The following is a 17,504-nucleotide window of genomic DNA, read 5'->3' as shown; positions in this document are numbered from 1 at the left end:
GGGGAGGGGGGGAGCGCACGCGCACTGGCCCCAACCGTCGCGCGCGCAGGCGCGGAGGGCCCGGGCGGAGGGCGGGGCTCTGGCGCCCCCTGTCGGTGCTGCCGCCAGACCCCTGGGCAGCCCAGGCCGTGGCGGCCCCGGTGCCCCGGCCTCCGCTGCTCGGTGTGGATGCAGGCCGCCCGTGCTTGATCGAGACGGAGAGCCGCTACGTGCTTACTCAAAGCCACAAGGCAGATGCCGCACCGGCCACGTAAGGTACAGCAGTGTTACCCAGCCCCGGTGGGCTCCCGCCCGGGCGGCACGACCTGCCCTGCTGCAGGTGCTCCCCAGCCCGGCGGGCTGCTGGTACCGAGCCCGAGCCGTCCCGCCCCGCCGGGCCCTGCCAGAGGGACCCGCCTACCGGCAGCTGATAGGTCCCCTCCGAACAACACTCTGAGCGCTGCCTCCCTTGATTGGCTGGGCGCGCCCCGCGCAATGCTTTGTGGGGGTTGTGGTTTGCGTCTGGCTTGCGGCAGTGGTGCTGTGCGCGGGGACGCTACGTTTCCCGGCAGCCTTTGCGGGCAGTGCTCATCCGGGTCCCCTGGTCTCCTGGCGGCTCGCCCAATCGGCATGCGCCGAGGGTGTGTTCTAAGGCGTTGATTGGTCGGTTCGGACGGACGAGCTCTGTTTGAAATACGTTAACGGCGGTGGCGGCCGCAAAACGCGCGGCGGCTGCGGCGCCGAGGTGAGTGGTACCGGACGGGGGTTACCGGGCGTTGGGTGGGGGTTACCGGGCACTGAGTGCCCCCTTCGCTTTAGGGGCGCTCTGGGTTTCTTCTTCCCTTCTCCTTTAGACGCCGTCCGGTAACGGCAGCTTAGGCCGCGGCCCTTCCTCCGCATCCTGTCGGGTCTCTGGCCGTGGCTGCGCTCTTGGCCTGCTGTGAGCCCGGGTATCGGTAACGCGGCCCTGTGCCCGTCGTAACGCTGCCGGGAAAAGGAGGTGGAAAGTGGCTCCCGGCTCTCGGCCTATGTCCCGGGCCGCTTTTGCGGTGGCCTGAGGCGGTGACCGGAGGGAACGGTCGCCCCCCCTCCGCATCCTGTCGGGTCTCTGGCCGTGGCTGCGCTCTTGGCCTGCTGTGAGCCCGGGTATCGGTAACGCGGCCCTGTGCCCGTCGTAACGCTGCCGGGAAAAGGAGGTGGAAAGTGGCTCCCGGCTCTCGGCCTATGTCCCGGGCCGCTTTTGCGGTGGCCTGAGGCGGTGACCGGAGGGCTCCTGGGGCTCCTGGGACGTGGGCCTAAATCTCTGAGCGCTAATTCTAAAGCCAGAGTGCCGTGCCGTGCTGTGCTAATGGCTGCTGGGACCAGGCTGCCCGTTGTGCTGTGTCGTTAACTGCCCGTTCACCCCCGCCCGGGATGGGCAGCTTCATTTTGAAGCAAAGAAAAACTCTGTTGCTTCTTCTCAAACCAATTCCTGCTTCCTGGGAAGAGGAGGGAATACACCCGGGGGAATCCTGGCTTAGTTAACAGAAAAGGTATTCAGTTACCTAGTTTTATATAGTGGGTTTTTTTAAGCTAGAGGAGCTTCGACTTACCTAACAATAAGTCGAGGTTATACAGGCTAAAAATAATTTACTTTTCCTTGAACAGCTATTCTTAGAATGTCCTGTCTTCTAAAATTTATGGGATATTTATGGAGCATGAGACATTAGGGCTGTTTATTTTGGGCTGTTGGAAGGGAGGAGACTCTGGGCCACCGTTAGCTGCTTGGAGTTGCAGCTTTTCTTCCAGCACCTCGCTCCTCCTTTGGTTAATGGCGGCAGGTTGGGGTGCTCTGTGGAGCTCCCTGCATGCTCATCTCTCTCCTGTGTGGAGTTCATGGCCTTATCTCCCAATTTGAGTATTATATGATGGCACAGCAGTGTTGCCTCTGGTCTGTACCCGAGATGATGAGTTCAGTGTTGATTCTGCACTGTGGGAAAACACATTTTTCCCCTTTCTAATCCTGATAGGGTTTAGAGTAAGTAAGATCTGTAGCTTAATGAAGCTCCATGGTGTACTGTGATAAGTGTTGTTGCAGTTTGACCAGGGGCTTATTAATTATATTGCAAGACAACAAGAAAGAGCGGATCTTCTCTTCACCCACCTTCTGTTCATCCCTTGCTGCTCCCCCAAACCCCAACTCCCCCGTTCTCTTTCCTTCTGACCTCCAATTTCTCATTTTGGAACTCTGCTTCCTCTCTCAAAGGCTTGTAAAGCTGGGAGGGTCCTTTGTCCCAGGCAGTGGGTTCTGTTGTATTGCCTAATGACTATCAGTCTGTACTGGGCTGCTGCTCTAAGAATAAGAAACTCTTTTTGTTGTAATTGTGACGTGCTTGGTACTGTTTCAGGTACTGTATCTGGGCCGAGACCATCTAAGTCTTGTTGGAGTTATTCCTCTTCAGCCTTGTCTGTTCTGAATGCTTTTTGGCAAGAAATTAACTACTCCATTGAGAAAAAAGACACTGAGCACATCTGTGATGGAATCGTGTCAGCATTTTAAAGCTAATTTGGATTAGAGTGAGGTGTGAAGTTATTCCGAAATACCTATGGTGCTTGCTGTTGGATCAGGCTTATTCTGGGATAGGAATGCTTGTTCCAATTTAGCTTAATCCTTTTTCAAAGCTAACTAATCTAAACCAGGCCAAGGCACTCTTCTGGAACGTGCCAAAGCGTAGTTACTCAAAAGAAACCTGATGTGCAGAGAAACTTGTCATCAATTTCTCTTTGTGGATGCGGCTCTGCTGCTCTGTACAGAAACTGTAGCACGTTTAGGTGAGTGAGGGGAGCAGATCTAGAAAGAGAATTAAGGCTTTGGTTTGGCAGTTGCTTTTATTGAAAGAATTTGGGCTATTTTTGAAAGCGAGGGGACCGGATTCTCCTCCTTTCTTGCACCAGCAGTGGTGTGAGCAGCTCTTTGCAAACCAGGTGAAAGCTGATCCCACATAACGGGGGTGAGGGTTCCCCCGCTGGCTGGCTCTGAAGCTCCACACACACTGGTGTCGACACGGGAGGTGATGGATGTCGGGGGGAGCAGGGTTATGCTTTAAATCCACGCTTTAGTTATGTAGGATTACAGCGTGCCTGTAATTACGGTCTGGAAAAGGCACGCAATGCCTGCTAATTAGGTGATGTCCCTATTAATGAGAAGACATTTCTGCGCCTCACTTCTGGTGTCACGGTGGAGAGAAAGAAAAGATTTCTTTAAAGAAAAGATTGAGATAATGGTGCTTCTGCCATCAAAAGCACGATTGGAGTGGACAGGGGATTTTGGGCTGTACTTGGCTGAACCTGTTCCAATCATGGAAAGCATCACAGTGGGCACATGGGAGCGATGCGTCGCGGAAATGCTCCTGAGTGGAGCTCGGTCCCAGGCTGAGTTGAAGGGTAGAGGAGTGAGATGCTTTTCAGTGAGCTGCTGCTTCAGTAAACCCTGTTCTGGGCAGGACTTGCAGGGCATGTAAAGATTTGAAAAGCAGATGCTGTGAGTTCATCTGACTTAAGTAGACCCTCTGAATTTCAGTCATGATAACATTTATCTCCCCACTGGCTTTTTCAAGAAACTTGGAGTATGAAACTGTGGAATTAATGCACTCCCTTTCTTTTCATGGCTATTTGCTTCTGCCTGGGCTGGAGGGGAAGGGGAGAGAGAGGGGGGGGTTGGTGGTGAGGTCGGTGATGAGGGTGCTGACACTATGAAAGAATATGGACTTCACACAGTAAAAAGCTGGAAACTACAGCAGCGTAACAGTGGACACAAGTAGCTGTGAAACATGATGCCCGGGGCTCCGACTCGGTGGATGGACTGGGGAGGGTGAGGGAAGAATGCAGATGACGCATTTGATTTTTAAAAAAGAGGGTAGTGTTGACAGAAACTTTATCTTGATTAAGGGCGGTAGGAAAGCATTTGATTCCAACCATGTCTTGAGCTCAGTTACAGTTGGTTTTGGCTCCGATTCTTTTGTTTGCCTTCTTTGGGTTCTACCCTGACATCTTCACAGTCATGTAGCTGATGCTTCTGTACTGACATTTTTCCCCTTAACTATTGCAATTCTCTGCTGGGGAACTGAAGGCTTCTCGACGCAGCCGCCTTCAGGAGGGAAGGCCAATGGTTTACTCTTGAACATTTTCTTATTTATGGAGCGTACGGGCTGGGTTGAGCTATGTGTGGTCTGCCTAGACAGATGGTTTAGGTCTGAGACTTGGTGGATTAAGAATATGCTGCTTTAGAGCTGGTTTGAGTCATAAAAGCAAAGTTCAGGTGATTTCCTGAGGGAGTGTTTTATAACACACCCGCATGGGCTTTGCCTTGCAGCTGTGCGAGCCAGCACGAAAGCATGAAAACACCTTTGCAAAAAGATTTTGTTACACTTAAGGGTTTATAACTTTGTTGCTGGCTTTATTCCTGTTCCCTTGAGTTTAATATTACCTGTTGACACAGGGACTCCTCCTGCTGTCAGTGCTTCACTAATTAACTGCAGGGGTTGTTCTTGATGCTGTCACAGCCTTTGGTTCATTTACAGCCTGGCCAGCATCAGAGTAGAACTGTGGAATGCAGCAAGGATCGTACACTGCCCTTTTTCCTACTTTTTGCCTAGTAACAAGACTCTACAGAACTCTTTTCCTGCTTTGGAAATCAATTTACTCTAGAGAAGAACATGTTTATGTCATTAGTTCTTGTTTGTAGACTTTCAGAGGGAGAAAGGCTCCGCTTTGCAGTGCTCTGGGGTCAAACCGCGTCATCAGGCTCTTGCTTCACAAATCTGTGCCCTGATAAGGGTAAGAACTCATCTTTGCTGTGTGTGGTGAGGGAGGGAAGGGCAAATCAACTGCTCTCTGGAAAAATCTATGTACTTTACTTCCTTTAAAAAACCACAGTTCTGGCACCTATGGGTACAAAGAAAACTTTCAAAACCTGATCTTTTTGGATATTTAAAACCTGCAAATGCAAACAGTAGTAAAATCTCCTTAGCTTTGCTAATCAGCAGTAGAATAAAGAACCATTAGGAGGCGTTCTGTCTGAAGGCTGTAAATTGCGAGACAGGAAAAGGTACCAAGGCTGTCCCAGTGTCTATCTCTAGAACCTGTGCTGAGGAAGAGCAATGGAGAATGATTTAGCCAACGCCTGTGTTGGGGTTTGGTATAACAGATGACCAATGCTTGTTGTCTAAAGGAGTGCAGCAGTGAAAGCTGAGGACTCGTGGGGACAGCGCGAAGGTGAAGATGTTTCACCCAGAATTTCGCTATTCCTTTGATGTCCCAAACCCTTGCATCAACTTTGCAACTCTGAATGAGGATGATGTACACAATCCAGACTCCTGGTTTGGTAAGTTGCTTCCAACTCCTTGATCTGTTTTCTCTTTGAATGAGGGCTTGGTGTGATCCTTATTTTTGGGCCTGGCTTCTGTGCCAATGGGTTAGTCACGTTGTTAACTCCATCATTTGTCATGTTTGGGGTTTTTTGTTGTTGTTTTGTTTTTGTATTTAAACTTTGATTGTCATCTGTAACTTGACAGATGACTTTGTTAACATCATAATGAGATTCTGAGGTACTGTTAAAAATTCCTAATGTAGTATGCATAGTGAAAGTCTCTTTCCTCACAGACCAAAAAGCCAATCTGGAGAATGTCCCCCCTGCAGAAAATCTGGCAAAGGTCTCACAGAACAGCCCTGCTTTATCAAAGCCTGATATTATTCTGTCTTCTGTCGCATCACAAGGAATACCAATGAGTAAGTTGGCATGGTGTGGGACAGGGAGAGAAAAATTTTACCTGTTTTCACTGGCAAAATGAAAAAGCTGGCTTTTGTGGGACCATCTTCATATATTGTTGTCTAGCAAGGTCTCACGTGATTTCACTTTAGCGTTCCTGTGTGTGACCAATGCTTGTTGTCTAAAGGAGTGCAGCAGTGAAAGCTGAGGACTCGTGGGGACAGCGCGAAGGTGAAGATGTTTCACCCAGAATTTCGCTATTCCTTTGATGTCCCAAACCCTTGCATCAACTTTGCAACTCTGAATGAGGATGATGTACACAATCCAGACTCCTGGTTTGGTAAGTTGCTTCCAACTCCTTGATCTGTTTTCTCTTTGAATGAGGGCTTGGTGTGATCCTTATTTTTGGGCCTGGCTTCTGTGCCAATGGGTTAGTCACGTTGTTAACTCCACCATTCGTCATGTTTGGGGTTTTTTGTTGTTGTTTTGTTTTTGTATTTAAACTTTGATTGTCATCTGTAACTTGACAGATGACTTTGTTAACATCATAATGAGATTCTGAGGTACTGTTAAAAATTCCTAACGTAGTATGTGTAGTGAAAGTCTCTCTTTCCTCACAGACCAAAAAGCCAATCTGGAGAATGTCCCCCCTGCAGAAAATCTGGCAAAGGTCTCACAGAACAGCCCTGCTTTATCAAAGCCTGATATTATTCTGTCTTCTGTCGCATCACAAGGAATACCAATGAGTAAGTTGGCATGGTGTGGGACAGGGAGAGAAAAATTTTACCTGTTTTCACTGGCAAAATGAAAAAGCTGGCTTTTGTGGGACCATCTTCATATATTGTTGTCTAGCAAGGTCTCACGTGATTTCACTTTAGCGTTCCTGTGTGTGTATATATGAGCTGACACTTGTCGCTGTTCTCAGGTGAAAGCTGTGACAAAGAGAATGGAGAAGCAGAAGACATGCAGACCGATGAGGTTCCTCAGAATATTGTTGGATCCCTGGACCTTCATATATTGTTGTCTAGCAAGGTCTCACATGGTTTCACTTTAGCATTCCTGTGTGTGTATATATATGAGCTGACACTTGTCGCTGTTCTCAGGTGAAAGCTGTGACAAAGAGAATGGAGAAGCAGAAGACATGCAGACCGATGAGGTTCCTCAGAATATTGTTGGATCCCTGGACACCTGGAGAGCTGCTGCTCCTGCAGAGGCCTCTCGAAGGTGAAATACTTGGATTCAGTTTGCATGAAGATTGCTGACGGTGTAACCAAGCAGGTCCTTGCTCTCAGGATCTGCAGGTCTAGCTGTTATTGGGTCATCCTATGGGACTGAAGTTCTCCAGAGCAGAGATTGTGTATTGGGACAGCTGATCTGCTTGCTAAGCTGGAGGAACAATTTCTAGGGATGGAAATGTAATGCAGTGTCTCACATATTTGTCAAATGAGACTGAGTAGCAACTAGGAGCTTCTGGAATCTGAGGATATCTGAAACTGAAGTGGCTTATAAAGTTTCATTGTTTGTCTGCCTGTGTTGGGCAGAACTTGTTCTTGATACGGACGCGAGAGGCTCTGTATCCTCATGTATACCAAGGAATATTAAATTTATGGATTGTTAAACTTAAATAATTCAAGCTAAATTTGGATTGTTGTGTTAAACAAACAATTAGCCTAAAGGGCATGTTGGATTTAGGTGATGCACTGGCTTTAAAAGCGTTATACTGATGGTGTGTCTTCTCAGGCCCATGGGGAAGCTAACCTCCATTTTCTCTTCTACTCTAGAGCTGGCAGAACACAGGCTGCAAAGCAGAGAAAAACAAAGCAGCGCAAACAACCAGCTAGAGTCAAAGCAGAGAGAAATGCTACTGCCTTGGCTGATACAGGAGAGGTTCAACCCCTGAAAAAAATGAAACTGTAAGTCATCAAATTTCTACTGTTTGGGGCATGGAAGGGACGTACAACTGTGTCTTTGGAAGGGATTTCCACTTGTCTGAGGGGGTTCTCAAAGGAAGGTTAGGAGGAGGTGCCTGATACCTGATTCCTGATACTGGTTTCATAAACAAGAAGAAATGACTGTAAGACCTGAAGGAAATGCTCTGTTTGGAGGTGGAGATGTGAATGAAATAAGCTTGGGTTTCTTAAGCTTCTTACTCCATACTCAGTGTTTGTCAGCTAGCTTTCAATTTGGTTTAACTTGTCCATCAGGCAGTCTGTGCTGGGAAGAAGTCACAGCTAAAATATTTCTCAAATTATCTTAACCACTAAGATATCATATAGTGATAAGCTTGAGGTAAGGAAATTGAAGTCCGATCTTTCAAACGCTGCTGTACCTAGATGAACTTCAGTAAACCTGCCTCCTCAAGAAAACTCTAAGTTCCAAAAACTCAGTAATTCATCTTCCCTTCTACAGCCTTAGAGTACCAGGGAAAACTAGACCATCTATACCTGGGCCCGTGGTGAGGTAAGGCTGGTCTGCCATACCTTAAAACTTGCCAGGTGTCGGGATGTTGTGCATGGTGGTGAGAACTGCTGGTGATCTTTCACTTAGAGCACAGTTAATCAAAGTGCTTTGCTGTAACCACTTGTTATCTTAGTTCTAGCAGCAGCGAGAACCTGACAGAAGAATCCACAAAGACAGAGCCACTGGAGAATCCTGATCTTTCTCCAGGGAGAGGGAAAAGCAAACTGACCGTGCCCTCCAAGCCAACAACATTAAAGTACGTAGCTTTCTTGTGACTTGTCTTTCCTAATCACAGTTGATTTAGGTGACAGCCCTGGTTAGACTGTTTTCAGTTTCAACTCAGCATGTGATGGTATCACATTTAGTAAACATCAGATCAAGGCAATGATATTAGGATGAAGTGTACTTCACCAAGTGATCCCATGCAAAGGGAAGCTTTTGCTTTTCATTTGAGGAAAAATTTGTTCTTGCTCATGGACGAAGCATGCATAGAGCAACTGTATGGGCAGGATAGCAGTTAGCTGCAAGCCTTCTGGAGCACACAAAATCCAAACAGATCTTTTCTAAAGAGTGTAATTTTGTAATGCTTTGGCAATGAAGTCAGAGATCAGCATGTTCCATTGCACTAACATCGATCTTTTCTAAAGAGTGTAATTTTGTAATGAATAATGCTTTGGCAATGAAGTCAGAGATAAGCATGTTCCATTGCACTAACATAATGCTGTGAAGCAGGAAGGCATATCTGAGTCTTTTTAACATGCTTCTGCAGGAGTACCAATGTTTCTGGCAAGGTGAAAAGTACAGAGGAGCAGGAGCTGGAGAAGATGCAGCAGTTGCAGCGGGAGGTTATGGAGCTGCGGAAGAGGAATGAGGAGTCTCTGAAAGCAGCTATTGCTGGAGCAGGTGGGCTCTAGCTGAATTGCAGATTGAATCTGTCCTGAGCACAGCCGGAGAGTGCTGCATAGAGCTGTACAAGTACCTCTAAAAACATTCCAGATTTTGTAACAAGTATTAGGATTAGGTGGCTTTTAATGTAGATAAACCTGTTTCCAAGTGGTTTAGGGGCTGGTGTTTTGTCATGTTTTGAAAGGTTATAGGTGAGGTCTCTAACTTGAACAGTTTTTGGAAAGTAAATGTTTCCCCCACCCCCCCACAAAAAAGCTTCCAGACCTTACATGCTCTTTTTCTTTAGGACAACCTGTGAAGAGACCTGCTGGCCAAGTAACAAAACCAGTTGACTTCCACTTCTGCACGGAGAGTAGAGTTAAACAGCACGTGGAAAGCCAGCCTGGGAATGAGTACAAGGAGGTGGATTTTGCTGCTGTACTGAGAAAGCATCCTCCTTCTCCGGTGAGAGCTAGAATATTGCCTGCAGTCAGCTGACTAATTCTTGACATCACTTTCTTTCTGCTTTTGCAACACACGTGCTGCTGGTAACACACAGAGAGGGTTACTGTAGGAGAGGCAAGCGTTGTGCAAATGTAACTGTTAGCTCACTGCGTAGTTCATTGCCACAAGACTCTAAAGGACCCTTTTGAAAAGGGCCTTTTAATGTCATATCTTCTGGTCGTTACACTTCATGCTTTAATCTTCCACTTCATAGTTTCCCAATGTGCTTATGCATGTTCAGACAGTTAAGACTTATGTCTAATGTTAAGTGTTATCTTCTTTTCAATATGGGGAAGGGACAGATACCTTGGATCAGAGAGGAAAAGAAATGTCATCAAAGCAGCCTGTGTTAAATGGCCATAATGACTGTAGTGTTTTGTCTCCAGGCGCGATTGCCAAAGGGACCCACTGTCCCCAAACCTTTCAACCTGTCCCAGGGAAACAAAAGAAAACTTGAAGAAACCTCATCAGAATACGTGTCCCTTGCTGAGCAGGTAGAAGCATTCCAAAGGCGCACACCCTCTCGTTACCATTTGAGGAGCCGAAAATCTGATGAAGGTGAGCAGTCCTGGCCAGGAGGCTGTCCACAGGGATGGTGGCAGAGCAAGAACGATGCTTTGACTGCTCTACTGAGCAAACAATTCTGTGTCTGTCGCAGGCCTTGCCATTAACTGCTGTTCTGTCACTTCAATTTATAGGGCCAGTGCCAGGAAAGGTGTTGAAGGCTCGGATTACAAAACCTAAAACGCCGATGCTTCTAACAAAGCAGCGCTTCAGACCCGGCACCTGCAAAACTACAGCAGAGTTAGAAGCAGAGGAATTGGAGAAAATTCAACAGTAAGTAAAGCTTTGCTCTAGTCCTCCAAGAGAGAATTGTACCACACTGGAAATATCTTTCAGATACTAAATATCACTTCTCAGGAACACCTTTTTTGCATAAAAGAATGAGTAGCATAAAAATATTGAGATTCTTCTAGCTTGTGTGTAACCCTCTTCCTCTGATCATAGAGATATGAAAGTAGCCAGTTCATTTTGAACAAAGTGCTCTTAGGAGAGCTGATCTTGTGTTGAGTACAGCTTGTGATCAGTAAAGCAAACCCAGTATAGTGGTATAGCCTGTGCATGCTTCAAAACTCTCCCATAGACAAAGTTTTGGACTGCCAAGAAAGCCATCCATAAGGTTTTCCTTAATGTGTTGCTGTTTCTAAAGCAAAGGAGGATTTTGAACAAAGTGCTCTTAGGAGAGCTGATCTTTGTTGAGTACAGCTTGTGATCAGTAAAGCAAACCCAGTATAGCAGTATAGCCTGTGCATGCTTCAAAACTCTCCTGTAAAGTTTTGGACTGCCAAGAAAGCAATCCATAAGGTTTTCCTTAATGTGTTGCTGTTTCTAAAGCAAAGGAGGAATTGCTAACTAGAGCTGTGCACTATGTAACGTGCATGTGGCACAACTGCTTCTGCACCTGAGTATTGCTCTCTTATGCTAGAAGCTAGAAGAGCTCTGTTGCTCTCTTGTTTGCTAGAAGCTTCAGCTTGCCATGTACATGTGGTGACTTTCTCAATCATTCCTGTGTAGGTACAAATTCAAAGCACGAGAACTCAATCACAAGATCTTTGAGGGTGGACCACTCCTGCCCAAGAAACCCCCTGTGAAGGAACTCACACAACCCATTGGCTTTGAGTTGGAAATAGAAAAAAGGATTCAGGAGCGTGACAGTAAGAAGCAGCAGGAGGAAGAGCACTTTGAATTCCATTCCAGGCCATGTCCAACGAAAATCCTGGAGGAGATTGTGGTAAGCAGCTTAGTAATACCCAGACCTGGGAATTAGGACTGAAGTGGCAATTAGCTTTAAAAAATGTAGCTATATTGCATTATGTATTTAATAATCTTCCATAAACGCTGTCTGTCATTAGGTAAGAACTGCAATGAGTACATACTGTGCTGGGTTGGGTTGTTTCTCTCGTGCCTTTTCTTGGTACTTAGGCTTGGGTAACTCCTTACTGGCTCTTCTGAACAGGGTGTTCCAGAGAAGAAAGTGCTTCCTGTTACAGTCCCCAAGTCTCCAGTCTTCACCTTGAAAAACAGAACCCGAACATCTGGCAGAGATGAAGAAAAGGTAACTGTTGTGTGTAGGCTGTAGTCAAGCTTTCTAGTCCCACCATGGTGTCTGCCTTGGCCAGGCTGCTGTACCTCTGCCAGCTGGGTGTGATGGGCTGGTTCCACAAGCCCCTTCCCTCCCATTAGGCAGTTCTTCCAGTGGTTGTCTTTCTCTGTGCCATTCCCTTCTAACGATCTAGTTGCTGCTACTCATTTTACAAAAACTGAATTCTCACACAAAATGAAATAACTCAATTGAAATGTGAGGGCACTGACCAGGGTTCCTGAGGTGTTGCTGCTATGAATGAGGAAAGTGAGCTGCTTAAATTTCTGAAGGACATTGCCCTTCCCTATTCTGTTCTTGAGAAGGGCAGATATTGCACATGACCCTTCTTCCTGCAGTCACTCTGGATCCCTGGAGGTGGGGAGCAGGATTCAGAACACTAGAGGGAAAGAAGGACTTGATGTAAAGAGAGTGTTAAAGAATTACAGTCTAATTTGGATGAATACTAGAACTGACAGTGATTTGGAAAGAGGAAGAACTTGCCTGTGGTTCAGGATGTCTGTAAATTGGTACTCTCCTGGATTTCTAATTTTTACAGAAGAGGAAGAACTTGCCTGTGGTTCAGGATGCCTGTGAATTGGTACTCTGCTGGATTTCTAATTGTTACAGTGTCACATGTGTTTGCTTGATGCTGCTGTGACCCTTATTATAGGAACTCTATTATTCATGGCTTTGTGTGACAGAAGTTGTAGTCTTTCTACAAAAATAACAAAATCTGGTGCTGTGTCAGATCCTAACACTAATATCCCTTTAGGAAAAAGAGGCAGTCCCTATGATCAAAGCTAACCCGATGCCACATTATGGAGTGCCCTTCAAACCTAAAGTGCCAGAGCAGAGGCACGTGGAGGTTTGTCCCTTCTCTTTCGATGCTCGTGACAGAGAGCGGCAAATACAAAAAGAGAAAAAAATAGAAGAAATGCAGAAGGAAGAGGTAAGATCTAAAAGCTATCTTGGCTTCCAGTCCTTAAGTAAAAAGGATGTAGCAGGACTTGCCTCTTGCTGTTGGTTGTTAAATTTCCAAAGCTTCTTGCCCTTGAGGAATGGGCAAGTAATATTTTAAATTGTTTCTTTCAGGTGCCAAAGTTCAAAGCGCTGCCTCTACCTTACTTTGACCACGTTAAACTGCCAGAAAAGAAGGTCAAAAACCCGACTCAGCCTGAACCGTTCAATCTGCAGGTTGATGAACGGGGAGCTGCCAAGTTACAGAGCTGGAAACAGCAGGTGGGTTGGGAAAAAAAAGGGGTTGACTAGACTTAAAGTAGCTAGTGGAGCTGTGATGGACTTCAGAAAGTGTCCTGCTTGAGTTGAATCAAGATCCAAGTTTGAGCAATGAATTATCCTGTCCTTGGTGTGAAACTTGTGCTATGGGTTAAGGATTGGTGGCTTGGTTTTTTCCTCTCCCTTTATGGTAAGTGATGGGATTTACCACAACTACCTGAACAGCTGGGGGGTGTTTTCTAAGCAGCAACTATGTGCAGCTGGATCCCTTTGACCATCTCTGTGCTTGGGGATTTATTTGGCATATAAATAATATACTGCCTTTCTCATGTGAAGTTTGGCCTGGACACCTAAAATCTTCAAGCTATTTTTGGCAAAAGTAACTAGCAGGCAACAAGTGACACAACTTGTTGACTTTAATATAATTTTCTATGCAAATGATTTGATCAAGTCAAGCTGACTTTTCTGGTGTTGGGAGTGCTTAAGTCCTGGTGGAGGGAGTTGGTCTTTTTGTTATGCCTGGCACTTGATGGGCTCTCTTCTCTTGCAGCTTAAAGAAGACATGAAAAGGCAGAAAGAGGCAGCATGTTTTAAAGCTCGTCCCAACACTGTGGTGTACCAGGAACCTTTTGTGCCTAAAAAGGAGAATATGCTGTTATCAGGTGGAGTTACAAGTACTTGCTACACAGTCTTGGCTGATAACTCAGAACTGATGCAATTAAATGATGATTAGACTGGCTGTTGCCTCTTCTTTATCAGCACAGCCAATAGTGCCTTGCACTTAATCAACTAATTCCCTAATAGCTCGTGTCCCTGGGGAGTGGAGGAGTTTCCTCTCACTGCCCCCCTGCCCCGCACTAACGTGGCAGCTGTATTTAACAGCTCTGCTGCAATTGGGGGATGATTGATGTGTGCTAGCTCAGGATACGGGGAAATAGTATGCAAGGAGCTCCCTGTAGAGACAGCTGGCGTTTCTGCAGCAGCTGTCAGTCTTTTCCTCCCATTTCTAATGAGATGAAGGCATCTACAGCTTAGGGTAAAGTAAATTTTGTGGGATATAGAACCAGCCAAAAACTTGTTTGTACTAACAACTGTGTGCTTGCTCCCTCCTGTGAGAACACCCGTGATGGGGCTAACATCTGCATTAACACTGCTCACGTTCGGGCGTAAGGTTTTCTATTTTCCTGAAGCCTGGAGGTATCTACTAACTCCCCTTGGAAGGTGAAGCGCTCCAAAGGGAGCCTTCATTTGATGCTAGTGCTGCTCTGCTTTTTACATGACTGTCTTTGCTTTATCTCCTCTATTTCTAAACTTAGAGAGCCTTTCTGATTCCGTAGTTCCTGAAAGCTTTGAGCTGGCAACAGAAAAAAGAGCTAAAGAGCGGCAAGAATTTGAAAAACGATTGGCGTATAAAGAAGCCTTGAGGGAGAGGCATGAGGAGCAGGTCAGACAGCAACAAGAGGAGCGTGAAAAGGAAGAAGTTGCTAAGCTAAGACAAGAACTGGTAAGTGAGCTATTTCTGAACTGGGGCTGTAAAGTAACCCAAAGGGATGTGTGAATATACTAAATGAGCTAATGTCAATGTCAAGCTGCATTAAGATCGTCTTTTCAAGCTTCCCTGCTGCAAACTGACTCCTCATTAACTTTACAACAGGCCTTAAAAAAAAAAAAAGGCAGCTCTACTGAGCTCTGAGTTCTGGAGCTGTACGTGTGTAGTCATTGCGGGGGAATGATCTCTGTAAAATGCACAACCCCAAAATGTGCCTTGCACATTCCTGGTGGCTCCCTCCAGTGTCCTCAGCATTGTGGTAGTCTTGTAGAGAGACACCTGCCTTCATCCCACCGATGGCTCACCTGCAGGTTTTGGCTTCATCATAACTTGCAACCATTTGCTCACTTTGTCTTTTAACTTTTTTATTATTTTTTTTTACAGGTTCACAAGGCAAACCCAATACGCAAATACCGCAACGTGGAAGTGAAGCCCAGTGAGCAGCCACTGACTATGCCGAAGTCTCCCAACTTCTCAGACAGATTCCAGTGCTGACGTGCATCCACGTGACAGCAGGAGGAAGATCCTCTCCACTGTCTTGACAGGCAGAGAGAGAACAGTTGGTTTTGCGTGACTGCTCAGTCTCAACTCCTATACTTCATTGCATTTATTGTTATATTAAGTAGTTTAACACCACCCGAGGCAGGTGGCTGAGGCACGGCATACAGGCAGTGCCACGTGGCCTCGCTTCACACCTAGGCATCTTTTCCTCTAAAGACTACACCAGGTTTTATATTGTATACAAATATTGTGTACCTGAACTAAATAAAAATTCCTGACCTGATCACTGTCTCTTGCTAATGGGCCCATCCCTCTCCTGCAGAAGAACTTTCAGTAAAGGGCAGTTGGTGAACACACAAGGATGTGCACATCTGGAAGAGCTGGCTTGTCTTTGTACATCTCAGTATTGCTTTCAAGTGTCTATTTCTTGAACTTTTAATCTGCATTGTGCTTGAATTGTGTTTAGCGATGTGGCTTCTGTGAGCGGGTCTGACCCTTGTTGATGTTTAGATGAGTGCTAATGTGAATCTTAACCACACTTTTTAAAAGTAGTTCTCTGTACATTAGAGCATTAAACCTTCTGCTTTTCTAGAGCTGAAGTCATTTTATTTGGGGAACCACTTCAATGGCAAATGACTTGCTGTAAAGCTGCCTCCTCAGCTCCTGCCAGTGCAGCTCTCCTGGCTGAAGACACATCATCTCCTGGCCAGTCTAGCATGGCTCTCAGAACTGAATCTAGACCACGTGCTCTGATGTGCTGGAGGGCAGAACTTCCATCGTTGTAAAGAGGTGATCAAATTGTAGATTAAAATTTACTAAGAATGATTTCTTACCTTAGTGTTGTGATGTGATTTCTTGCCTTGTCAGACTGTGTTTAGCCCTTTCCTTGGACTTGCCTTAACAAGAAAGATAACTCCAGAAGGCTGTGTGAGGGCAAGAAGGGAGTTAAGGGTACACCTACTCCAAATGATGCTCTTGGATGCTGCTGAGATGAGATGTTTGTGTTGCTGTTACCTGGTCTAACTCAGGTGATGGTGTGGTGCCATTTCCTGAGCTGGAAAAGAACTTGCAAAAACAGGCTGGTGTGGCAGGTGACTGGAGCTGAGCTTGAAGCTGTTGGTAGAAAGAATGAGAGCAAACCCTTGGAAATTAATAACTTTGGGCTGGTTTGGCTTTTTTTATGGGCATCTCACCTTTATCGCTTGCTGGAAGGTGCGTGAGCTGGGCTGCTCACTGCTCTTGTGGTGCTGTTTTGAGCAGAGGAAAACATAGGAAATGTAGAATTAACGTGTCCAGGTAAGGCAAACTGTTTCTTGTTGTCATTTTGCTTTCATTTTCTTCGAATTTGGATACCACTGGAGAAGTATTCTTCGAGCATGTGGCCTTTCATTCAGATTTTTGTTTGGGTGGAGAAAAGAGGGAGTTCCAGCTTGTTCAGTGTGGGCATCCAGCTGAGGGGTTTGGCACTGTCTCATTAACCTCAACAAGGTGTATCAAGCAACTGCTGCTGTTTTATTCCTAATCTGAGAGAGATGACAGAGACAGAATGTTCTCAAAGAGATAAATTCAAAGGTGAACGTTTATTATACCCAAGGATGATGATTCTGCGGGGATTCTCCAAAAAAGTGCAATGCTGAAGGGATGTCACTGCAGAGCAGCAGCTGCAGCCAGGGGTGAGCAAGCGTTTTGTAGGGATCTGCTGAACCTTGGTGCTTCAAAGAGCCCCAGCCTCAAACTTTTCTCTGCTTGGATTAAAAGAGAGGAAGGGGCACCTCCACTGAAACAGGGATTCTTTTTTTAAAAGTTAAAAAAAGGTATTGTGCAGTGAATAATTGAGAGCAAGGTATTTTGAGGAAGCGTGTGGGACTAAAGGATGAGTGACCCTGTGACAGCAGGGCTTGTCAGAAGGGTGAGTTAAGAAGCAAGGCTCCTTTTTGCCGAGGTTTTGGATTTTCCTTCCTTTCTCTTGAGGACCTTTACATGGTGGTGGCAGAACTGGGCCTGAAAGTTGAACCCAGTCACACAGGATGCCTTCAGCCGCATTGTGCTGACTTTGCGGGTAGCCCCGTGTCGCTGGGCTGAGGGTAACGAGGGACTGTTGACAGCAGCAGCCTGGCCCCAAGGCTGTTTGTCACAGGTAACTTGACAGCTCTGCTGATGCACAATTTACAGGATTGACTGGGAGCAAGGGGAGCTCATGACCATCCTCTTGAGAAAAATCTGTGTGGATCTGACCATTTCTGTTGCAGTGGAGCTGTTCTGTGTGATCTGCGGGATGGGGACACGGCAGGACCTGAAATGTGCAGTCAAGAGAACTTCTGCTGCAGCCTGGAGTTCCAGCTCCTCCGGAGCAGGCAGCGTGTGGGCAGCAGGAGCAGTAAATATTTATGGCGAGTCAGAGAAAAGCCTGAATGATGATGAGCTGGGGAAGAATGTAAAGGCGAGCAAGATAACAAGGCTGCTGAGCTGGAGCAGATATCGATCCCTGAAGGATGGAGCAG

At 46.2% G+C, this 17,504-nt stretch overlaps 1 protein-coding gene across 4 annotated transcripts; it reads left to right on the top strand.

Annotated features, from left to right (window-relative positions):
* Positions 1 to 148: 148 nt before the first annotated feature.
* TPX2 (TPX2, microtubule-associated) lies at positions 149 to 15,596 on the top strand. 4 transcript variants are annotated; one of them, XM_014957082.1, is made up of 18 exons: positions 691 to 724; positions 4,703 to 4,794; positions 5,189 to 5,341; positions 5,620 to 5,745; positions 6,829 to 6,949; positions 7,507 to 7,638; positions 8,319 to 8,441; positions 8,955 to 9,088; positions 9,378 to 9,535; positions 9,961 to 10,132; positions 10,273 to 10,411; positions 11,150 to 11,366; positions 11,592 to 11,690; positions 12,490 to 12,666; positions 12,810 to 12,956; positions 13,504 to 13,615; positions 14,270 to 14,457; positions 14,887 to 15,596. In XM_014957082.1, the coding sequence occupies exons 3-18, from the start codon at positions 5,239 to 5,241 to the stop codon at positions 14,995 to 14,997; spliced, it is 2,259 nt and encodes a 752-aa protein (XP_014812568.1). In that variant the 5' UTR covers positions 691 to 724; positions 4,703 to 4,794; positions 5,189 to 5,238; the 3' UTR covers positions 14,998 to 15,596. The 4 variants fall into 4 exon arrangements, with proteins under 4 accessions (XP_014812583.1, XP_014812575.1, XP_014812568.1 ...); XM_014957105.1 differs by having other exon boundaries at positions 695 to 724; positions 14,291 to 14,457; XM_014957097.1 differs by lacking the exons at positions 691 to 724; positions 4,703 to 4,794 and adding an exon at positions 149 to 255.
* The last annotated feature ends 1,908 nt before the right edge of the window (positions 15,597 to 17,504 follow it).

Source organism: Calidris pugnax, unplaced genomic scaffold (assembly GCF_001431845.1).
Source record: "Calidris pugnax isolate Ruff unplaced genomic scaffold, ASM143184v1 scaffold50, whole genome shotgun sequence".
NCBI lineage: Eukaryota > Metazoa > Chordata > Aves > Charadriiformes > Scolopacidae > Calidris > Calidris pugnax.
Note: the sequence above shows the minus strand (reverse complement) of the source record. Positions and strands in the feature narration are given on the sequence as shown.

Coding starts and splice junctions, on each gene's coding strand:
- TPX2 (XM_014957097.1), top strand. CDS start 5,239: ATGTTTCACCCAGAATTTCGCTATTCCTTTGATGTCCCAAACCCTTGC. Junction 10,133..10,272: donor GAGCCGAAAATCTGATGAAG/GTGAGCAGTCCT, acceptor TTCAATTTATAG/GGCCAGTGCCAGGAAAGGTG. Junction 11,367..11,591: donor AAATCCTGGAGGAGATTGTG/GTAAGCAGCTTA, acceptor TCTTCTGAACAG/GGTGTTCCAGAGAAGAAAGT.